The sequence below is a fragment of the Cherax quadricarinatus genome, chromosome 4 (assembly GCF_038502225.1).
Source record: "Cherax quadricarinatus isolate ZL_2023a chromosome 4, ASM3850222v1, whole genome shotgun sequence".
In the NCBI taxonomy this organism is placed as follows: Eukaryota; Metazoa; Arthropoda; class Malacostraca; order Decapoda; family Parastacidae; genus Cherax; species Cherax quadricarinatus.
In genome coordinates, this window is record NC_091295.1 from 16376207 (window position 1) to 16401726 (window position 25520).

General features: G+C 41.5%; 1 protein-coding gene across 1 annotated transcript in view; it reads right to left on the reverse strand.

Moving 5' to 3' along the window:
• Positions 1 to 11240: 11240 nt before the first annotated feature.
• Positions 11241 to 25520, reverse strand: part of LOC128684398 (axoneme-associated protein mst101(2)) — a 182681-nt gene continuing 168401 nt past the window's right edge. The window contains exon 9 of the mRNA XM_070098198.1: positions 11241 to 13208. Coding sequence (XP_069954299.1) covers positions 13152 to 13208 — 57 coding nt within the window. The 3' untranslated portion in view covers positions 11241 to 13151. The remainder of the gene's footprint in view (positions 13209 to 25520) is intronic.

Sequence of the window (25520 nt, forward strand, 5' to 3'; positions counted from 1 at the left end):
GATCTCACCTTCAAGGACCATAACATTGTATCAATCGCATCTGCTAGAAAAATGACAGGATGGATAATGAGAACCTTCAAAACTAGGGATGCCAAGCCCATGATGACACTCTTACCTGGAGTTTACCTGGAGAGAGTTTCGGGGGTCAACGCCCCCGCGGCCCGGTCTGTGACCAGGCCTCCTGGTGGATCAGCGCCTGATCAACCAGGCTGTTGCTGCTGGCTGCACGCAAACCAACGTACGAGCCACAGCCCGGCTGATCAGGAACTGACTTTAGGTGCTTGTCCAGTGCCAGCTTGAAGACTGCCAGGGGTCTGTTGGTAATCCCCCTTATGTGTGCTGGGAGGCAGTTGAACAGTCTCGGGCCCCTGACACTTATTGTATGGTCTCTTAACGTGCTAGTGACACCCCTGCTTTTCATTGGGGGGATGGTGCATCGTCTGCCAAGTCTTTTGCTTTCGTAGTGGGTGATTTTCGTGTGCAAGTTCGGTACTAGTCCCTCTAGGATTTTCCAGGTGTATATAATCATGTATCTCTCCCTCCTGCGTTCCAGGGAATACAGGTTTAGAAACCTCAAGCGCTCCCATTAATTGAGGTGTTTTATCTCCGTTATGCGCGCCGTGAAAGTTCTCTGTACATTTTCTAGGTCGGCAATTTCACCTGCCTTGAAAGGTGCTGTTAGAGTGCAGCAATATTCCAGCCTAGATAGAACAAGTGACCTGAAGAGTGTCATCATGGGCTTGGCCTCCCTAGTTTTGAAGGTTTTCATTATCCATCCTGTCATTTTTCTAGCAGGTCATTTGTTCTATCTAGGCTCGAATATTGCTGTACACTAACAGCACCTTTCAAGGCAGGTGAAATTGCTGACCTAGAAAATGTACAGAGAACCTTCACGGCGTGCATAACGGAGATAAAACACCTCAATTACTGGGAGCGCTTGAGGTTCCTGAACCTGTATTCCCTGGAACGCAGGCGGGAGAGATACATGATTATATACACCTGGAAAATCCTAGAGGGACTAGTACCGAACTTGCACACGAAAATCACTCACTACGAAAGCAAAAGACTTGGCAGACGATGCAACATCCCCCCAATGAAAAGCAGGGGTGTCACTAGCACGTTAAGATACCATACAATAAGTGTCAGGGGCCCGAGACTGTTCAACTGCCTCCCAGCATACATAAGGGGGATTACCAACAGACCCCTGGCAGTCTTCAAGCTGGCACTGGACAAGCACCTAAAGTCGGTTCCTGACCAGCCAGGCTGTGGCTCGTACGTTGGTTTGCGTGCAGCCAGCAGCAACAGCCTGGTTGATCAGGCTCTGATCCACCAGGAGGCCTGGTCACGGACCGGGCCGCGGGGGCGTTGACCCCCGGAACTCTCTCCAGGTAAACTCCAGGTATCCCCTCCACACTCCTCCACTACCCCCTCCACACTCCTCCAAGATCCGCTCCACACTCCTCTACTATCCCTTCCACACTCCTCCACTATCCCCTCCACACTTTTCTACAATCCCCTCCACACTCCTCTACTATCCCCTCCACACTCCTCCACCACTCCTTCACACTCCTCCACCACTCCTTTACACTCCTCCACTATCCCCCCTCCACACTCCTCCACCATCCCTCCACACTCCTCCACCACTCCTTCACACTCTTCCACTATCCCCTTCACACTTCTCCACCACTCCTTCACACTCCTCCACTATCCCCTCCACACTCCTCCACCACTCCTTCACACTCTTCCACTATCCCCTCCACACTTCTCCACCACTCCTTCACACTCCTCCCCTATCCCCTCCACACTCCACCACTCCTTCACACTCCTCCACTATCCCCTCCACACTCCTCCACCACCCCTCCACACTTCTCCACCACTCCTTCACACTCCTCCACTATCCCCTCCACACTCCTCCACACTTCTCCACCACTCCTTCACACTCCTCCACTATCCCCTTCACACTCCTCCACCACTCCTTCACACTCCTGCACTATCCCCTCCACACTTCTCCACCACCCCTCCACACTCCAGTACTCCTTCACACTCCTCCTCCACCCCTCCACACTCCTCCACCACTCCTTCACACTCCTCCACTATCCACTCCACACTCCTCCACCACCCCTCCACACTCCTCCACCACTCCTTCCCACTCCTCCATTATCCCCTCCACACTCCTCCATTTTCCCCTCCACACTCCTCCATTTTCCCATCTACACTCCTCCACCACTCCTTCACACTCCTCCACGATCCCCTCCACACTCTTCCCCTATCCCCTCCACACTCCTCCACTATCCCATACACACTCCTCCACTATCCCCTCCACACTCCTCCATAACTACTCCAAACTTCTCCACCACCCCTCCACACTCCTCCAATATCCCCTCCACTCTCCTCCAGTAACCTGTTCACACTCTGCTATCACCTCTACTATTCCCTCCACACTCCTCCACTATCCCCTCCACACTCCTGCACTATCCCCTCCACTATTCTCTCCACACTCCTCCAAGATCCCCTCCACACTCCTCCACTACCCCCTCCAATATTCTCTCCACACTCCTCTAAGATCCTCTCGATACTCCTCCAAGATCCCCTCCACACTCGTCCACTATCCCCTCCACACTCCTCCAATATCCTCTTCACACTCGTCCACTATCCCCTCCACTTTCCTTCACTATCCCCTCCACTCTCCTCAACTATCCCCTCCACTCTCCTCAACTATCCCCTCCATGCTCCACCACTATCCCCTCCACTTTCCCCTCCACTCTCCTCAACTATCCCCTCCACTCTCCTCAACTATCCCCTCCATGCTCCACCACTATCCCCTCCACACTCCACCACTATCCCCTCCACACTCCTCCTTACCCACTCCAAACTCCTCCACCACCCCTTCACAGTTCTCTACTATCCCCTCCACTTTCCTCCACTCTCCTCAACTATCCCCTCCACACTCCTGCATAACCACTCCACACTTCATCACCCCTCCACACTCCTCAACTATCTGCTCCACACTCCTCCATTTCCACTCCACACTCCTCCACTATCCTCTCTACACTTCACCATCACCAATCCACAATCTAGCACCACCCCTCTACACACCTCCTTTATCCCCTTCACACTCCTCCACCTCCCCTCCACACTGAAGTTATCCTGGAGTTTACCTGTAAAAAGTTCAACTCCCCCTCAACATCCTAACCTAATCTAACCTAACCTAACTTAATATTCCGTCACCGAACCTAACCCAGCTTAACATTGCCTTAGCAAAGCTAACTTAATCTAACATTGCCTCAATAAACCTTTAACTCCTCTAAGATAAGGCTTTATTCCTGTGTTGATCATTCAGTTCAGGTTTTTCAGAGACTACATCCATTCCCAGAGGAGGGTATTGTTTACAAGTGTAAGCGCATCCTGGTTGAGTATTTTACAGCTGTAAATGCTCACCCAGTTGATGTGCTGACCACTTTCCTCTTAAACACCACTGAAAGTGTGTTTATATTCAGAGTCCCAGATTACCTTCACAGATTTTTGTCTCTCATTGCATCCCAGGAGCTAGATACCTATTCTGCACTGATGGCAGTGTTCCTTCTGTCTCTTGCTTTGGATGCCCAGGTGGACATCTCTGTAGTCAAATGGAAATTATTTTAGTGGTGCAGCCATGGGGGATGGGGGGAGGAAATGAGGCTAAAACACCTCCATGTAAAAACTTTATATGTTTTAAATTAATGACTAATTTTCATTTTATATTAACTACAAAATCACATTAGTTTAATAAATTTCATATACATACTGAAAATGTGTTTTTAATGATGATTTCTTTGATTTCTTTCACTAAGTCTAACTTTTCCTAAGATTGATATCCTTGTTCAAGTCTTTCCCCAGATTGAAATACTGCTGCATCACTGAATTATTAAGTTGATTTACTGGTTCAATGATTGGGATGAATTGTTTGTTAGGTTTATTAACTATGTAAAATTTCTTCAGGTTTATCAACCTTATTAAGAGCCCAGTATATGGGATTATGTTATACACGTTTTTTTTTTATTTCTCCCATTGTTTTGTTAAGCCTGTTTCTACCTCTACTACTACCTCCTCTTGTTTTCCTGGCTTCTCCCCTCTCTTGTATATATACAAGAAGGGATACATGTACTTCTTTGCAACTAGTTAATGGCTAAGATGGACCAAAATGTCATCATAAGTTACTTTCTCTTATGAGCAGGTTATTTGTGTATTGTTCCAGTCATGGTATCATGGTGAATATATTTTAGTAGTTTCTTTTGATGTTTAACTCAATCTATACAGTTTTTGGTACATATATGTAATATTTTATTAATTGTAGTTATGCTTTTTGTCAACTTGAAGAATCTGCATTGTTTGTGGTTATTCATCATGTTTCTCCCTTCTAGAGGTCTGAACTACATTTTAAAGAAACTCTCACACTCGGAATTTTGAAAGCATTTTTGAGATTTGTGTGTCCCAACCAAGGCTAACAGACAGCAGACATATTGATTAGGAAGGGGCTTGATTCATCCTTGATGCTTCTGCTACTGTTCAGTCTTAGCCATACACATATTAAAACATGGTCGACAATCATCTGACAGTTTCTGCTCTTAGTTGTGACTTTCAGTTCTTTAACTGCCCAACGATGACCCTCACCTCTGAAACTTGGAAGGAAGTAACAGTTGCTATGATTAACAATGCCTGGAAGAAAGTGTGGCCCAAAACCATTGATGATTTTCATGGATTCGAGCCATTATTTCCAGATATTTATGGGGTGATTATTGCTCTAGCTAGGACTGCAGGGTTTAATGAGGTTAGTGAAGTTGGTGTGGCATAGTTTGAAATTTCAGCATTGAAATAAATGGAATGTGATATGGAATATCATTTTTCCATTCCAAATCTAGATGTATATCATGGGTGCTCATGGGAAAATTGCAAATTAAGCAAATTTTCTTTTTTGCTTAATGTGACATTCTCCCAGTCCCTGTCTGGGTTGTTAAGTGGGAGTTGACTGTATTCAGTTTATGATTATATTTACTTCTCTCTGTGTATCTGAATACTTCATAATACTGTACTTCCTTTCCAATCCCAGTAGGAAAATGTGTGGAATTCTTTTCATATATTAGTGTGTTGTAAGTGGTGATGGTACAGTAGTGTTGCTTGAATATACATGGATGTAGCATAGATGTTAAAAATTCATTGTCATATTTATGAATGGAAACTGGATGTCCTACTGTTGAATGAAACAAAGGTAATTATCATTACGATTTTCACAAACATGGAGGAGGGAAGCCAGTGGCAGAGGCAAGAAAATGACACATGGAGGAGTGAAGCCAGTGGCAGAGGTAAGAAGCATGACACATGGAGGGAAGCCAGTGGCAGAGGTAAGAAGCATGACACATGGAGGGAAGCCAGTGGCAGAGGTAAGAAGCATGACACATGGAGGGAAGCCAGTGGTAGAGGTAAGAAGCATGACACATGGAGGGAAGCCAGTGGCAGAGGTAAGAAGCATGACACATGGAGGAGTGAAGCCAGTGGCAGAGGTAAGAAGCATGACACATGGAGGGAAGCCAGTGGCAGAGGTAAGAAGCATGACACATGGAGGGAAGCCAGTGGCAGAGGTAAGAAGCATGACACATGGAGGGAAGCCAGTGGTAGAGGTAAGAAGCATGACACATGGAGGGAAGCCAGTGGCAGAGGTAAGAAGCATGACACATGGAGGAGGGAAGCCAGTGGCAGAGGTAAGAAGCATGACACATGGAGGGAAGCCAGTGGCAGAGGTAAGAAGCATGACACATGGAGGAGGGAAGCCAGTGGCAGAGGTAAGAAGCATGACACATGGAGGGAAGCCAGTGGCAGAGGTAAGAAGCATGACACATGGAGGAGGGAAGCCAGTGGTAGAGGTAAGAAGCATGACACATGGAGGGAAGCCAGTGGCAGAGGTAAGAAGCATGACACATGGAGGAGGGAAGCCAGTGGCAGAGGTAAGAAGCATGACACATGGAGGGAAGCCAGTGGCAGAGGTAAGAAGCATGACACATGGAGGAGGGAAGCCAGTGGCAGAGGTAAGAAGCATGACACATGGAGGGAAGCCAGTGGCAGAGGTAAGAAGCATGACACATGGAGGAGGGAAGCCAGTGGCAGAGGCAAGAAGCATCAAACAAAAGTTAATGGTGGTATGAGAATTTGAATGGGAAGGATTTATCATAAAATGAAAGATGAAGTATTTTTCTGTACTGAATGAACAATTATGGAAAGAAAGGGGCAATTTTTTAAATTCAGAAATAGTGTTATTTAGATTATTATTCTGGTGAAGCACTAAACCCATTGGGGTCATATACTACCTGGATAATGGATCCAAGAGGAATTTTGAGGGAGTAGTAGTATATAGTACAGTAGTAGTAATGGGGATAAATTACATCTTAAGGGTATGTAGTTTAAAACAGATCGAACAAGTACCCTAGTAGGTGTGGTTAGGTGTGAGTTTGACCTGCCTAGCAAGAGCCAGTAAGCCTATTACAATGTTCTAATATTCTTATATGATGGGAGGGCAGAAATGAGTGGGAGGCAGGGCATGAGAAGGAAGCGGGGTAGAGGGAGAGAAGGGAAGAGGGTACTCATTTAGGTACTACACATTTTTAATTTCATCATTGAAAACATTATTTAATTATATATGAAATATTATATTTTAGGAACACATCTCTGATTATACTGGCAGCAAGAAAGTTTTCAGTTCATGTTTTAAAAAAAACTTTCTGAATAAATTCATATTTTAATTTAGTTTTGCTTCAGTATGTAGTTTGTGAAAAAAAACCTGACAGTGAAAGGTTTCACCAAACATACCCATCATGGAGATCTCAGGAAAATGTGGCAGTAAGTGTGATGGCCAACTACTGCTGGACACTGGTGTAGGGAAGCAGTATTGAACATAAGCAGAAAAAAAAATTAAAACTATGATGTAATGTTTGTATGACTGTATGGAAATTTATTTTTATGCATATATATACATACCGTACATAATGAATTTATGTTAAGATTAATTTTTTCACTGCATGAAGTACATTTAATAGCTATATACGTATATAATACCTATGATTGTTAGGTTCATCAGACTTAAATAGCCAAAATATTAATCATGATTTCAAAAAACCTTACTTGATAAAGACTAAACTCAGATTCATGATCAGTGCATCAAAGTTAGTTAAAACAACCACTTTAGTAAAAAAAACCAATTTAGTTAAAACAACCAATAAAAGTTAAATTTTGTTGGCTTGTGTTATAACATGTCACCTTTTTCCAATATATACCCAAGTTCTGAACATCTGAGTTACAAATGTTTTTCAGAAACACATCCCTTACATAAGTTGGATCCCTCTTCTTCTGTTGTTTGAAGGTTGGCAAAACTTATTGGTTAAGCGTACTGTTGTGAAATAAATTCGTGAGGGTGGCCACATGTAGCTTTGTTTTGGTAGGTGCAGTAAGGGGTAGGTTAGTCTTAGCATGCTTAGTTCCTTTGTATAAAGGCAAAGGGGACAAAAAAGAGTGGAAAATTATAGGATAATAAGCCTGTTGAGTGTACCTGGTAAAGTGTATGGTAGACTTATTTTATTTATTTATTTATTTATTAACACATTGGCCGATTCCCACCAAGGCAGGGTGGCCCGAAAAAGAAAAACTTTCATCATCATTCACTCCATCAGTCTTGCCAGAGGGGTGCTTTACATTGCAGTTATAAAACTGCAACATTAACACCCCTCCTTCAGAGTGCAGACACTGTACTTCCCATCTCCAGGATTCAAGTCTGGCCTGCCGGTTTCCCTGAATCCCTTCATAAATGTTACTTTGCTCAAACTCCAACAGCACGTCAAGTATTAAAAACCATTCGTCTCCATTCACTCCTATCAAATACACTCATGCATGCTTGCTGGAAGTCCAAGCCCCTTGCACACAAAACCTCCTTTACCCACCCTCCCTCCAACCCTTCCTAGGCCGACTCCTACTCTGCCTTCCTTCTACTACAGATTTATACACTCTTAAAGTCATTCTGTTTTGTTCCATTCTCTCTACATGTCTGAATCACCTCAACAACCCCTCCTCAGCCCTCCAGACAATAGTTTTGGTAATCCCACACCTTCTCCTAATTTCCAAACTATGAATTCTCTGCATTATATTCACACCACACATTGGCCTCAGACATGACATCTCCACAGCCTCCAGCCTTCTCCTCGTTGCAACATTTATCACCCATGCTTCACACCCATACAAGAGTGTTGGGACAACTATACTCTCATACATTCCCCTCTTTGCTTTCACGGAAAAAGTTTTTTGTCTCCACAGACTCCTAAGTGCACCACTCACCCTGTTCTCCTCATCAATTCTGTGATTCACCTCATCCTTCATAGACCCATCTGCTGACACGTCCACTCCTAAATATCTGAATACATTCACCTCCTCCCTCCAATTTGATATCCAATCTTTCATTACCTAATCTTTTTGTTATCCTCATAACCTTACTCTTTCCTATTATAGAAAGAATTAAAAGTAAGACGGAGAGCATGATCACAGATTATCAAGGAGACTTTAAGAAGGGGATGGGGTGTGTTGACCAAGTGTTGACAGTGAAGCATATAAGTGAACAGTATTTAGATAAGGGTAAAGCAGTTTTTGTTGCATTTATGAATTTGGAAAAGGCATATCAATGGATGGATAGGGGTGCAATGTGGCAGATGTTGCAAGTGTATGGATAGGTAGAGTTAAGAATCTTATATGAGGATAGTGAGACTCAGGTTGGAGTATGTAGGAAAGGGAGATTATTTCCCAGTAAAAGTAGGCCTTAGAAATGCATGATGTCACCATGGCTGTTCAATATATTTATAGATGAGGTTGTAAGAGAAGTGGGATTAAAAGATAAAGAATCTAACAAAAAAGTGGGAATTGTCATAGTTGCTTTTTGCTGAAGACACTGTGCTTCTGGGAGATTCCGAAGAGAAGTTGCAAAGGTTGGTGGATGAGTTTGGGAGGCAATGTAAAAGGAGGAAATTAAAAGTGAACACAGGAAAGCAAGGTGATGAGGATAAAAATTTAGGTAATGAAAGATTGGATATCAAATTGGAGGGAGTATGGAGGAAGTGAATGTACAGTGGAACCTTGGTACTCACTTAATTCATTCTAGAAGGCTGTATGAGTGCTGATCCAATAGAGCATCAAATGAATTCTTCCCAACCAGTTTTGTTTTTGGTTGGCTGTTATCACTAATCTTTGTAAGCCCCATGGTGACTTATTTATACAGATATAAAAAAAAAAACATCAAAAAATGAGAAGAAACATGAAATAGTTTATAGCAAAGTTCTGGCAGGTCGTGTTTGTTTGGTTGAGTGCCAAGCTTTGTTCGAGTAAGGAGCTGTGTGCGTACCGAGATTCCACAGTATTCAGATATTTCATAGTGGACTTGTCAGTAGATGGGTCTTTGAAAGACGAAGCAAGTCTGTGGAGAAAAAGCATGTTATCCATGGAAGCAAAGAGGGGAAATGTATGAAAATATAGTGGTTCCAATGCTCTTATATGGATGTGAAGCATGGGTGGCAAATGTTGCAACAAGAAGGCTACAGGCATTGTGTGGTGTGAATATTATGCAGAGAATTTGTAGTTTGGAGATTAGGTGGTGTGGGTTTTTTAAATTATTATCCAGAGGGCTGAGGAGGGGTTGTTGAGGTGGTTTTGACATTTAGAGAGGAGTGAACAAAATAGAATGACTTGAAGGGCATATAAATCTGTGGTGGAAGATGGGGTAGGGGTCGCCCTAACGTGCTCATACACTCCTAACCTGCATGTGTGAGCATGTAAGGAGTGGAGGCAAATGGATTTTATGATTTGACATGCTATTGGTGTGTGAGCAAAGTAACATTTATGAAGGGATTCAGTGAAACTGGTTAGCCAGACTTGAGTCCTGGAGATGGGAAGTACAATGCCTGTGCTCTGAAGGAGGGGTGGCGATATATTGCAGTTTTTGAACTGCTGTGTAGGCAAACCTCTGGCAAGATAGTGATGGAGTCAATGATGATGAAAACGTTTCTTCTATTTTGGGTCACCCTGCCTTGCTGGAAAATGGCTGATGTGTTAGTAAAATAAAAAATATTTAATATAATTATGCACCATATCATTATATTGATGCTTAAAGCACTAGGTCTGTAAGGGTCATACGTTGACTTAGCAATGACTACTGTTGTACTGTTATGGACCAACTGTAACTGGCAGTACTTGGAAAAAATATAGTTTGTTATTAAACTTGTGGAGAAATACTAAACTCATAGTTGTAAAATGCCTGGAGAATGGGAGGCAATAAGGTTTGATCAGTGGATAGGGATACTAGCTTCAAATCCTTGGATCAAGAGACATTCATGAATATCCATGCACCTCACTTGCAATATTCTATTAAAAACCAATCATGGTATTTTAAAATGACAGGATTTGCAAACTTGCTGATACTGGTTAAGGGCTTTTGATCAAAGGATTTGGAACTAGCCTCACTTTTCTCAGATCAAACATTATTGCCTCCCATTCTCCAGGCATTTTACAACTCCTACAGGTTTAGTGCTTTGCTATGAATAACTTTTTTTTTTTCAATTATTATGATCATGGGGGAGTGCTAAACCCGTAGGATTATACAGCACATGTGGAGGAAAGATGGAAGGTATTCAGACTCAATTCAGGGAACCGGAGCAGATCCAATTCCCTAGATCAAGAGCCCCTCACTAGCATCAAGGAACTCCCTTGAGGGGTTTGACTTTCAAATATGATTATTTATGATACCATATTGCCCTTGGTAGTTGCCAGTACTATTATGGAGGAACTAGGTCTCTGTATGACCCAAAATGCTTATGCATGTTAGTGGTTTTCTTTGTGCTTAACGATATTTTACTACAGTGGACCCCCGCTTAACGATCACCTCCAAATGCGACCAATTATGTAAGTGTATTTATGTAAGTGCGTTTGTACGTGTATGTTTGGGGGTCTGAAATGGACTAATCTACTTCACAATATTCCTTATGGGAAAAAATTCGGTCAGTACTGGCACCTGAACATACTACTGGAATGAAAAAAGTTCGTTAACCGGGGGTCCACTGTATACGTAAACTACACATCGTATACTAAGCAAAGAAGTAAATTTTGACTTTGACATGTTTAGCGAGGAACGATGCCTTCAGTTTCAAAATGGAAAAATTGTGCTAGGAATAATAATACTGCTCTTTCATTTTATTTACTATTTCATTATAATGACACAGAATACTTGATGTCTGATGCAAAACACAGTGAAGGGAAGTGACAACAGCTTCATAGACCTGAACCCTAAAGCAATACACAAGGTCAAATTAAAATTGGGTAATTTAATATTAACACAGTACATCAGAGCTGTCAAGACATTGTTTCTATGTCCATGATAAAGCAATATTCAAATGGTACTAATGTAGATTTGATCCTCACAGTTTCAAAAAAATGATACCTTGTTTCTACATCCATAGTACCATACCTATGTAACTTCTGTCTCCTTAATCACTTCACTCTTAAATTACCTTTGATAAAAGTTACTACTGTATTTCTACATTCATGTCTAAAATGTAGTTATTAAAAAAAATTAAAATTCAATGCTGTCTCAGACATTTACATCACAGAATGTACCTTGACTAAGGAAAGCAGAAGTCATACAGATACTGAAAGAACATGGCACCAGAGGAACCTTCATTCAAGATCTTTAAGCAATTAAAAAAAATTACTCTATAATCATCAAAATCAATACTCGTTAGTAAAAGAATCACTATCCACTCCATCAAGAAGGCAGTTCATTGCTATATTTCTTGCCCCAAAGTAATACGATGAATTTTAAGTTGGAATCTTCTCAGTTGCTTCTTAAAATATCAAGTGAGGTGTTCAGTTCATTGAGGCACAGCTTCAATAAGTGCCACCAAACACACAAGTAACTAGAGGCACCTTTCCTCAGTGTTATAGACACAAGTGGAGTGGTGTGAAGGAATGAAGCATTTTCATGAAACTTGCATATGTATATCAACACATTCAAGCCTTTGATATTGTGTATGGAAGATTCAAGGAATAGTTAAAGCCTAAAACTATTTCCACAAGTACCCTAAATTTACGACTCATTACTACTTTTGAAAAGTAACAAAACTTGGAATAATAACTTTTGCTTAGCTTGTCCACTGCAACAGTAGAAGCAATTTTATACATGAATGTTAAATCAATAAATGTATATCGAGACCAGTTTAGCTGTCTACAGCACAAATTTGTTAAGCGTGCCACAAATCAATAGCTATGCTTTAATATTTTCAAAAACTTTTTAAAGAGGCTCATCATGAAGAGCCAAATGCAGCTCTAAACATTGTACACTCTTTCATCAACATGGATACTTTCCCTTCAAGGTAACTTTGTGGATTATTGCTTTTTCAGACATACTGATTAGAAAGAAAGGTATCTGTATATTGTAAACAAAATTTTCCACTGGATTAAGCTAGGTTCTCAGGGAAATGGTCAGCTGTGCATACTGCTGCTGTAGAAACTGTACCTTGAACATTGAGTATTGATGGTGGATTATAAATGTTCTTCAAATAAAAAATATTACACAGATCTTCTACTGTAGGAGGAAAAAGCAAACATGTTCAATATTACCTATGTACACAAACTATTTGCTAGGTTTACCATGTATCAAAAGCAGTTGCAGTTTCACTTGTTCACATGCATCCCATAAGTGAATTAACATAACTATTTGGACTGACATGGAATGCATATAAACAGACTGTAGTGGACAGAAACATCCTTTATCAAGCTTTTTCAGTTACATTAATTATTCCAATATTTTTTCTTTTTTTTTTTTGAGAAAATTCCAGTGTATTTCTGTCAAAGTTTTCTACTGTGGATTCTATATGCACCACAGAGAAAATCCAGTCATTATTTGCAGTAACAGCATACTTAACTACGATAAGTCTGCATATTGAAGATCAAGCATCTCCACAAAGCACTTTATCACTTAAAGAATTTCCCTGTACTGACTGCTACAGTTTCCTCTCACTATCAAATCAGCATGTGAACCCTGACTTAAAGGAGGGGACTTTGGTCACCATGGTTCACAAGTATTACTAGAGGGAAGCTCACTGTGTAGGAGTGACTTCTTCAGTGGCTGCTGCAGGCACAACTTCCTCTTCATCCTAGAAAAACAATATGCATTATTGGTTGCAACATTACATGCAGTATATTTTCATTCGGTCTACTGCATAACACATTTGGAATTAGCGCTTGTTTAATATACGGTATTAACAATTATTGGGACATTTAAAATCTGGGAAACATGAGGTAATCATGTATGATTCAATTCCTTGGATCAAGAGTGCATTCGCAGATAATGGTTCTATTATATCCTTCAAGGTAAGTTCCTTGATGTTGGCAAGGGTCTTGATATATTCTCTTCCTGGATCATACTTGATTGCCTCCCATTCCTCAAGCATTGTATGACCCCCTACAGATTTAGCACTTTCGCTAGGTACAATAACAACAGCAATTTCTTACGTACACTGTGTACTAGTGTGTGTGAATGGCCATCAAAACCTAAAAATATCCACTAATAATGAATACATAATACTCCAAAATATTTCAAAAAAGAGACGTATTTTTTATAGGTTCCTTTCTATCAAGTTTGGCCATTAATATTCTTTTTCATTGTTGCTTGAATTAGTTTTTAAAAAGAAATCTATCAGCATCACAAGTTCCTATGTGAAAAACACTTGTTATATACAGTATTGTTTTATGCCTAAATAATTCAGGTCATTATCCATGGGGAAAATCCTCCGGGTTTAGCGCTTCCCCTTGATTATAATAATAATATCCATGGGGAAGTGGAACAGAATTCTTCCTCCGTAAGCCATGTGTGTCGTAAGAGGCGACTAAAATGCCAGGAGCAAGGGGCTAGTAACCCCTTCTCTTGTATATATTACTAAATTTAAAAGGAGACACCTTTTTTCCTTTTGAGCCACCCCACCTCAGTGGGATACGGCTGGTATGTTGAAAGAAAGAAAGAAATTCAGGTCATCAAGTGAATGAAGTTATAGTTTTTTATTGTATCTCAGTTTTTCTTTTTCTCAAAGTAAGAATCAAAGTGACTACAGTGTATATGCTGTTAAAAAAAAAAAACTATGGTCAAATGTCCCTCAGCGAAGTGTAAGGCTGTATCCATGAGTTCACACATGTAGTTACTATTGTCTACAATTGGCATAAAAATGGAGACTGATGAAGAGTGGGTGAAACAGCATTTAATGGCAAGAAATGATGTTCTCTATGAAAAGTATAAAGAAAAAGTAACAAAAGCATCATTTAGCACCTCACTTCTTACTTTTAGAGCTTGCAATTTAAATCCAACACACTGAAGTACAGTGAAACCCCGAGTTTTGGCCGTAATCCATTCCAGGAGCTAGGCCTAAACACGAAACAGCCAAAAGGCGAAGCAATATTTCCCATAAGAAATAATGTAAATAAAATTAATCCGTTCCAGACCCACAAAAATGTTCACAAAAACTACATTTTTTAATTAATAACTATAGTTTTACATGCACACAACACAGATAAATACATATACATATATAATATAGATAAATTAAAATTTAATAAACATTTAAAATAACATTTAGTTACCTTTATTGAAGAGACTTGCTGGCATCTGCAAGATAGGGAGGAGGAAAGAGGGAGGACTTATTGTTTGGAAGGGAAATCCCCTTCCATAAAGACTTTAGGAACAAGTCCTTATCTGGGGTTACTTCCCTTCTTTGTCTTTTAACCCCTTAACTGTCCAAACGTAGATCTATGTTCTTACCACTAGCACTCCAAACGTAGATCAACGTTTTATTTTTCCTACCTCCAAATTTGGCATGACTGGCCTAAGATGCCTGGTCAACATAGAATGGGTCTTAACCCTTGGTGTGTGCTGTATTAAAAAAATCTGGGACCATTTAGTACCCTGTGGGAGCACCAGTTCAATTGAGTGCCAGCTAGAGCAAACAGTGCGGCAAACACCAAGGATTCACTAATGTCATGTCATATTAACACTCCCCTTTTAAGAGGAAAGTGTCATCTTGCCAGAATGTCCTATATCCTATGCCCTAAGTAAAAGAAACAAGTCTGGAACTGTAATTTCGGCAGGCTGGCTGGCCAGCTTGCTAGCTGACGGCTGGCTGATTGACTGTCTTTATCTCTGTCTGTCTGTCTGTATCTATCTCTGTCTCTATCTCACAAGAACACATATGTAAATACAATTAAACATAGTGTAAATTACCTAGGATAACCCAAAAAATCCAGACAAAGTGCTATTCTGGAACTGTAATTTTGGAAGGCTGGTTGGCCAGCTGGCTAGCCGGTGGTTGGCTGGCCGGTGGCTGGCTGGCCGGTGGCTCTCTATATCTCCGTCTGTCTGTATCTATCTCTGTCTCTATCTCACAGGAACACATACGTAAATAAAATTCTACATAGTGTAAATTACCTTGGATAATCCAAAAAATCCAGACAAAGTGCTATACATGTACTGTGTTTGTAGATAGTGATCATGTGTAATACCAGATGGTTCATAAGCAGCTCACTGAGACAAGCTTAGACAGACAGACAGATAGACAGGCAGACAGATAGACAGACAGACGTGTTTATGTGTAAGAGTGAAAACAAATAAGGCGAAGACTCATCAAATGTCACCACTGCCATTAGCAGAGAGATAAGATAAGAAGAAGCTCATCATTGTCAGCAGTGGAGTGAAGTGATACGTGACACACTCTTACATCAAGCTTCAAGGGAACATTATTATTATTATTATTATACACCAGTGTATCCAAAACATTGCTGGGACCTATACATACTATGTATATCGACTAAAGTAGGTAAAAATGTTCACCTGTCACTGTGTTTGTGACTATTTGAGCACTATCTCAGTACCTAATATTAGTATCAGAACAAAGATTAACTATGAAATCACAAGAACTATTACAAATTGTCATTATCAGAACATAAAAATTATACAAATTAGAAAAAATGAGATAAAAAGGTATATCGGCAACACATCTGCAAGTGGCAGTGCTTCATGTTCCTGTCAGATGAGTGACAAGTGCCAACTTTATTGCCTTATATCTTGGTAAGTACTGACTTTAGATTTTTTTTTTACATTATGTAAAAAAATTTCCTCATTAAAAAAAAAAAAAATTTTTTTTTTATTTTTTCAAAACATTCGGAGCACTGGGCGAGAGAACATAGATCTTCGTTTGGATAGTTAAGGGGTTAAGGCCACTAGGACCAGCTTGAGAGTCACTGGACCCCTGTCTCACAAAATAACTGTCAAGAGTGCTCTGTTTCTGGCAGCTCTTTATGATTTCCCTGAAGTGGGACAAGGTTCTGTCACTGAACATGCTGCAGATATAGCTTGTTTCAACTTGGTCAGGCTGATACTTTTTAATAAAAGTTTGCAACTCATTCCATTTTGCACACTTTTCACAGTCACAATTAATGGCTGGCTGGCTGGCTGGCTGCCTTGCTAGATGGCTGGCTGGCTGCCTGACTGCCTGGCTAGCTGGATAGCTGGCTGGCTGCCTGGATGGCTAGCTGGATGGCTGCCTGACTGCCTGGCTAGCTGGATGGCTGGCTGGCTGCCTGGATGGCTAGCTAGATGGCTGGCTGGCTGCCTGGCTGGATGGTTGCCTGGCTGGCTAGCTGGATGGCTGCCTGGCTGGCTAGCTGGATGGCTGACACGATGAGAGCGCAGGGTAATACTCACTCAAGGATTAACAACGGTAGACTGGCTGATGACGCCTGCGCGGGCAGGCGTGCAAGGGCGAACAGGTCTGGTACACCAGCCGAAACCCGGGGAAATGGCCGAAATGCGGGACAAAATTTGGCCGAAAAAAGTGGGCGAAACCTGAAGCAGCCGATTCCCAGGGCAGCCAAAACCCAGGGTTTCACTGTACAGCATATTTTGGTTGTACGAATATGCAAGTTCAGTCAGCCTAAATAATTACCCTATAATCTTCATATCTTAATGAAGCACAATATAGCAGGTTACTGATCTACTATATTCTGTACTTATCACATAGGCACTTTAGAACCAATTACCCATAATGACTGGCACCATGGGCTGCTGTACCATAACTAACCTACCAGCATAAACAGAAACTGTATGTGAATGCAACAAGATGAAAATCAGGAAAACTACAGTAATGTCAAATGCTGATTTGCAGACACCCATCTGATACGAAGTGAGTCGAACGTGGCTACTGACTATCAGTGGGGACCAACCTTGAGTGGTTTCAGGTGAAAATCCAGTGTCCATTCTGTGCTTATATGAAAAGCAGGGGTGTCACTAACACATTAAGAGACAATACAATAAGTGTCAGGGGCCTGCGACTGTTTAACTGCCTCCCAGCATACATAAGGGGGATTACCAATAGACCCCTGGCTGTCTTCAAGCAGGCACTGGACAAGCACCTAAAGTCGGTACCTGACCAGCCGGGCTGTGGTTTGTACGTTGGATTGCATGCAGCCAGCAGTAACAGCCTGGTTGATCAGGCTCTGATCCACCATGAGGCCTGGTCACAGATAGGGCCACAGGGGCGTTGACCCCCGGAACTCTCTCCAGGTAAACTCCAGGTAAACAGTACTTGTTTGTGATGCAACTGGCAGCAAGGACTCCTTGCTAGAGACCATGGTTTGATTTCAGCAGTAACCCATGATTTTCAGTGTTACTGAATAGAAAAGATAAAGTATAGAGTACAAGTTCAGGGCTGATCTCTGTCAGATTATTTTATTTATATTATCACAGTACCACCAATACCACCAGTCCGATGACATTCTTCTTTGCAAATATACAGGGTCTAAAGCCAGCAATGAACAACAAAATACCTTTCATCCGTGGACTGCTTGCAGAGGCAAATGCAATTTTTGCGGCTTTCACAGAGACCCACATAAAGGATCACTTGGACAATGAAATATGGATCCCAGGTTACAACCTATACAGATGTGACAGAGTGAACAGGCAAAAGGTGGGGGGGGGGGGGTGTTTGGCCTGTATATCGCAGAGTCACTTATTTGCACAGAACTGCTTAATGCCTCAAATGATGTAGTGGAAGTTTTAGCAGTAAAGATCGAGAACCAAAACCTAGCCATTGTGGTACTCTACAAGCCTCTGGATGCAATGTCTAAGCAATTCCAGGAACAGCTGTTAAAAATTGACCACTGTCTGGAAAATCTTCCAGCTCCTGCCACCAACATCTTGCTCCTGGGGGATTTCAACTTGAGGCACCTAAAATGAAGGAATATAGCAAATAATGTTCTTGCAGTGATAACACCAGGAGGCAGCTCTGATGAGAACTCACACACACACGAGCTTTTAAATCTCTGCACAAAATTCAACTTAAACCAGCAAATAATAGAGCCTACTAGACTGGAGAATACACTAGACCTTATCTTCACTAAGAATGATGATCTGATACGAAATGTCACCACATCAAAAATAATATACTCAGATCACAACATAATCGAGGTTCAGACATGTATGTGCGGAGCCCCAGACAGACAAACTGAGATCAGTCACAAGGGAGCCTTCGCCAAATTCAACTTCAATAACAAGAACATAAAGTGGGACCAAGTAAACCAAGTCCTAAATGATACAAGCTGGGAAGATAGACTAAGCAACACAGACCCCAACTTATGCCTAGAACAGATTAACTCAGTGGCACTCGATGTATGCTCAAGCCTTATTCCTTTAAGATAAAGGAGGAGTAGATATAAAATAGAAAGAGACAGGCGCTCCCTTTACAGGCGACGGAAAAGAATAACAGAGCGGCTAAAAGAGGCCAATATATCTGAAATGCGTAGGGAGACACTGGTCAGAGAAACAGCAAACATCGAACTTAAGCTGAAGGAATCTTATAGGAGTCAGGAATCGAGGGAAGAACTAAAAGCCATAAATGAAATCAAAAGAAACCCAAAGTATTTCTTTTCTTATGCCAAATCAAAGTCGAGAACAACATCCAGTATTGGGCCCCTACTTAAACAAGATGGGTCCTACACAGATGACAGCAAGGAAATGAGTGAGCTACCCAAGTCCCAATATGACTCAGTTTTTAGCAAGCTGCTAACCAGACTGAGAGTCGAAGATCTAAATGAATTTTTCATGAGCACAGAATTCGGTAAACACAAGCCTATTTGAAGTTATCCTGACGCCAAATGACTTTGAACAAGTGATAAATGACATGCCCATGCACTCTGCCCAAGGGCCAGACTCATGGAACTCCGTGTTCATCAAGAACTGCAAGAAGTCCCTATCACGTGCTTTTACCATCCTATGGAGAGGGAGCATGGATACGGGGGTTGTCCCACAGTTACTAAAAACAACAGACATAGCCCCACTCCACAAAGGGGGCAGTAAAGCAATAGCAAAGAACTGCAGACCGATAGCACTAACATCCCATATCACAAAAATCTTTGAAAGGGTCCTAAGAAGCAAGATTGCCACCCATCTAGATACCCATCAATTACACAACCCACAGCAACATGGGTTTAGAGCAGGTAGCTCCTGTCTGTCCCAACTATTGGATCACTATGACAAGGTCCTAGATGCACTAGAAGACAAAAAGAATGCAGATGTAATATATACAGACCTTGCAAAAGCCTTTAAGAAGTGTGACCATGGCGTAATAGCGCACAAAATGCGTGCTAAAGGAATAACAGGAAAAGTTGGTCGATAGATCTATAATTTCCTCACTAACAGAACACAGAGAGTAGTAGTCAACAGAGTAAAGTCCGAGGCAGCTACGGTGAAAAGCTCTGTTCCACAAGGCACAGTACTCGCTCCCATCTTGTTTCTCATACTCATATCTGACATAGACAAGGATGTCAGCTACAGCACCGTGTCTTCCTTTACAGATGACACCCGAATCTGCATGACAGTGTCTTCCATTGCAGACACTGCAAGGCTCCAGGCGGACATCAACCAAATCTTTCAATGGGCTGCAGAAAACAATATGAAGTTCAACGATGAGAAATTTCAATTACTCCAATATGGTAAACATCAGGAAATTAAAACTTCATGAGAGTACAAAACAAATTCTGGCCAAAAAATAGAGCGAAAAACCAATGTCAAAGACCTGGGAGTGATCATGTTGGAGGATCTCACCTTCAAGGACCATAACACTGTATCAATCGCATCTGCTAGAAAAATGACAGGATAGATAATGAGAACCTTCAAAACTAGGGATGCCAAGCCCATGATGGCACTGTTCAGGTCGCTCATTCTATCTAGGCTGGAATATTGCTGCACACAAACAGCACCTTTCAAGGCAGGTGAAATTGCTGACCTAGAAAATGTACAGAGAACCTTCACGGCATGCATAATGGAGATAAAACACCTCAGTTACTGGGAGCGCTTGAAGTTCCTGAACCTGTACTCCCTGGAACACAGGCGGGAGAGATACACGATTATAGACACCTGGAAAATCCTACAGGGACTAGTACCGAACTTGCACATGAAAATCACTCACAACGAAAGCAAAAGACTCGGTAGATGATGCAACATCCCCTCAATGAAAAGCAGGTGTGTCAATAGCACGTTAAGAGACAATACAAGAAGTGTCAGGGGCACGAGACTGTTCAACTGCCTCCCAGCATACATAAGGGGGATTACAAATAGACCCCTGGCTGTCTTCAAGCAGGCACTGGACAAGCACCTAAAGTCGGTACCTGACCAGCCAGGCTGTGGCTCGTACATTGGATTGCATGCAGCCAGCAGTAACAGCCTGGCTGATCAGGCTCTGATCTACTATGAGGCCTGGTCACAGACCGGGCCGCAGGGGTGTTTGACCCCCAGAACTCTCTCCAGGTAAACAGAAAATTTCATCTATTAATTTTTAAAAAATACATGTAATTTTAATTAACCCTTTCAGGGTTTCGGCCCTACTAGTACGGCTACCTATAGGTAGTAGGTTGGTCGACAGCAACCACCCAGGGAAGTACTACTGTCCTGCCAGATGACTGTGAAACAGAAACCTGTAACTGTTTTGCATGATGGTAGGATTGCTGGTGTCTTTTTCTGTCTCATAAACACACTAGATAACAGGGATATCTTGCTACTCCAACTTACACTTTGGTCACACTTCACAGACATGCACATGCATATATATATACATACATCTAGGTTTTTCTCCTTTTTCTACATAGCTCTTGTTCTTCTTTATTTCTTCTATTGTCCATGGGTAAGTGGAAAAGAATCTTTCCTCCGTAAGCCATGCATGTCGTATGAGGCGACTAAAATGCCGGGAGCAATGGGCTAGTAACCCCTTCTCCTGTAGACATTTACTAAAAAAGAGAAGAAGAAAAACTTTATAAAACTGGGATGCTTGAATATGCGTGGATGTAGTGCAGATGACAAGATACAGATGATTGCTGATGTTATGAATGAAAAGAAGTTGGATGTCCTGGCCCTAAGCGAAACAAAGCTGAAGGGGGTAGGGGAGTTTTGGTGGGGGGAAATAAATGGGATTAAATCTGGAGTATCTGAGAGAGTTAGAGCAAAGGAAGGGGTAGCAGTAATGTTGAATGATCAGTTATGGAAGGAGAAAAGAGAATATGAATGTGTAAATGCAAGAATTATGTGGATTAAAGTAAAGGCTGGATGCGAGAAGTGGGTCATAATAAGTGTGTATGCACCTGGAGAAGAGAGGAATGCAGAGGAGAGAGAGAGATTTTGGGAGATGTTAAGTGAATGTATAGGAGCCTTTGAACCAAGTGAGAGAGTAATTGTGGTAGGGGACCTGAATGCTAAAGTAGGAGAAACTTTTAGAGAGGGTGTGGTAGGTAAGTTTGGGGTGCCAGGTGTAAATGATAATGGGAGCCCTTTGATTGAACTTTGTATAGAAAGGGGTTTAGTTATAGGTAATACATATTTTAAGAAAAAGAGGATAAATAAGTATACAAGATATGATGTAGGGCGAAATGACAGTAGTTTGTTGGATTATGTATTGGTAGATAAAAGACTGTTGAGTAGACTTCAGGATGTACATGTTTATAGAGGGGCCACAGATATATCAGATCACTTTCTAGTTGTAGCTACACTGAGAGTAAAAGGTAGATGGGATACAAGGAGAATAGAAGCATCAGGGAAGAGAGAGGTGAAGGTTTATAAACTAAAAGAGGAGGCAGTTAGGGAAAGATATAAACAGCTATTGGAGGATAGATGGGCTAATGAGAGCATAGGCAATGGGGTCGAAGAGGTATGGGGTAGGTTTAAAAATGTAGTGTTAGAGTGTTCAGCAGAAGTTTGTGGTTACAGGAAAGTGGGTGCGAAAGGGAAGAGGAGCGATTGGTGGAATGATGATGTAAAGAGAGTAGTAAGGGAGAAAAAGTTAGCATATGAGAAGTTTTTACAAAGTAGAAGTGATGCAAGGAGGGAAGAGTATATGGAGAAAAAGAGAGAGGTTAAGAGAGTGGTGAAGCAATGTAAAAAGAGAGCAAATGAGAGAGTGGGTGAGATGTTATCAACAAATTTTGTTGAAAATAAGAAAAAGTTTTGGAGTGAGATTAACAAGTTAAGGAAGCCTAGAGAACAAATGGATTTGTCAGTTAAAAATAGGAGAGGAGAGTTATTAAATGGAGAGTTAGAGGTATTGGGAAGATGGAGGGAATATTTTGAGGAATTGTTAAATGTTGATGAAGATAGGGAAGCTGTGATTTCGTGTATAGGGCAAGGAGGAATAACATCTTGTAGGAGTGAGGAAGAGCCAGTTGTGAGTGTGGGGGAAGTTCGTGAGGCAGTAGGTAAAATGAAAGGGAGTAAGGCAGCCGGGATTGATGGGATAAAGATAGAAATGTTAAAAGCAGGTGGGGATATAGTTTTGGAGTGGTTGGTGCAATTATTTAATAAATGTATGGAAGAGGGTAAGGTACCTAGGGATTGGCAGAGAGCATGCATAGTTCCTTTGTATAAAGGCAAAGGGGACAAAAGAGAGTGCAAAAATTATAGGGGGATAAGTCTGTTGAGTATACCTGGTAAAGTGTATGGTAGAGTTATTATTGAAAGAATTAAAAGTAAGACTGAGAATAGGATAGCAGATGAACAAGGAGGCTTTAGGAAAGGTAGGGGGTGTGTGGACCAGGTGTTTACAGTGAAACATATAAGTGAACAGTATTTAGATAAGGCTAAAGAGGTCTTTGTGGCATTTATGGATTTGGAAAAGGCGTATGACAGGGTGGATAGGGGGGCAATGTGGCAGATGTTGCAGGTGTATGGTGTAGGAGGTAGGTTACTGAAAGCAGTGAAGAGTTTTTACGAGGATAGTGAGGCTCAAGTTAGAGTACATAGGAAAGAGGGAAATTATTTCCCAGTAAAAGTAGGCCTTAGACAAGGATGTTTGATGTCACCGTGGTTGTTTAATATATTTATAGATGGGGTTGTAAGAGAAGTAAATGCGAGGGTCTTGACAAGAGGCGTGGAGTTAAAAGATAAAGAACCACACATGAAGTGGGAGTTGTCACAGTTGCTCTTTGCTGATGACACTGTGCTCTTGGGAGAGTCTGAAGAGAAGTTGCAGAGATTGGTGGATGAATTTGGTAGGGTGTGCAAAAGAAGAAAATTAAAAGTGAATACAGGAAAGAGTAAGGTTATGAGGATAACAAAAATATTAGGTGATGAAAGACTGGGTATCAGATTGGAAGGAGAGAGTATGGAGGAGGTGAAAGTATTCAGATATTTGGGAGTGGACATGTCAGCGGATGGGTCTATGAAGGATGAGGTGAATCATAGAATTGATGAGGGGAAAAGGGTGAGTGGTGCATTTAGGAGTCTGTGGAGACAAAGAACTTTGTCCTTGGAGGCAAAGAGGGGAATGTATGAGAGTATAGTTTTACCAACACTCTTATATGGGTGTGAAGCATGGGTGATGAATGTTGCAGCGAGGAGAAGGCTGGAGGCAGTGGAGATGTCATGTCTGAGGGCAATGTGTGGTGTGAATATAATGCAGAGAATTCGTAGTTTGGAAGTTAGGAGGAGGTGCGGGATTACCAAAACTGTTGTCCAGAGGGCTGAGGAAGGGTTGTTGAGGTGGTTCGGACATGTAGAGAGAATGGAGCGAAACAGAATGACTTCAAGAGTGTATCAGTCTGTAGTGGAAGGAAGGCGGGGTAGGGGTCGGCCTAGGAAAGGTTGGAGGGAGGGGGTAAAGGAGGTTTTGTGTGCGGGGGGCTTGGACTTCCAGCAGGCGTGCGTGAGCGTGTTTGATAGGAGTGAATGGAGACGAATGGTTTTTAATACTTGACGTGCTGTTGGAGTGTGAGCAAAGTAACATTTATGAAGGGGTTCAGGGAAACCGGCAGGCCGGACTTGAGTCCTGGAGATGGGAAGTACAGTGCCTGCACTCTTAAGGAGGGGTGTTAATGTTGCAGTTTAAAAACTGTAGTGTAAAGCACCCTTCTGGCAAGACAGTGATGGAGTGAATGATGGTGAAAGTTTTTCTTTTTCGGGCCACCCTGCCTTGGTGGGAATCGGCCAGTGTGATAATAATAAAAAAATAATAGTACGGGTTACGCCCCAGGGTTTTTGACGTACTAGTACGCCTAAATTCTAATGCCCTCAAATCTAGTGAGAGAAAGCTGGTAGGCCTACATATGAAAGAATGGTTCTATGTGGTCAGTGTGCACAGTATAAAAAAATCCTGCAGCACACAGTGCGTAATGAGAAAAAAAAAAACTTTGACCGTGTTTTTGGAATAAAACAGCGACTTTGCACTGTACTTTCATGTGGCATTCATTGTTGTATTCTAGTTTTCCTGGTCTCATTTTATAGAATGGAAGACATATTACAGAAATTGAGATGATTTTGACTGGTTTTGCAATGAAAAGTACCTTGAAATTGAGCTCAAAGTAGCAGAAATGTTCGATTTTTACCAAAGTTCAAAAGTAAACAAATCATGCCAAGCATCCAATACACGTCAACTGGTAAATCTAATATTCTTTCACAAGTGTGTTGATATTATTTATACCATTTCTACACTAATGCAGTAGTCTGCATAACAGTAAATCTTCTATTTTTTGTAAGAATAAAAATTCAAAGTGGAAAGCAAAAGAAATATAAGAGGGGCCTGGAGACATGACTAACAAACAGAGAGCTTATTAATTTAGTGCCAGGAATGTCTTTTTGTTTATTCTGGACCCTATTCGGAAATTGGCATCTTTTGAAGTTTGTGTGAAATTGGCAAAATTGCTAAATTCTGACCACTTTATTGGATAGTTGAAATCGGTAAATGAGTGGTTTTTTGTACTCATTCGATAGAAAAATGGAGTTCTAGCGAAATAGTTATGATTTTTGTTGACTAGCTCAAAGTGGGCAAAATCGCCAATGTGTAAACATCGTCGAGACCGCTAACTTTGCGAGAGCATAATTCCGTAAGTTTTCCATCAAATTTCATACTTTTGGTGTCATTATGATCGGGAAAAGATTCTCTATCTTT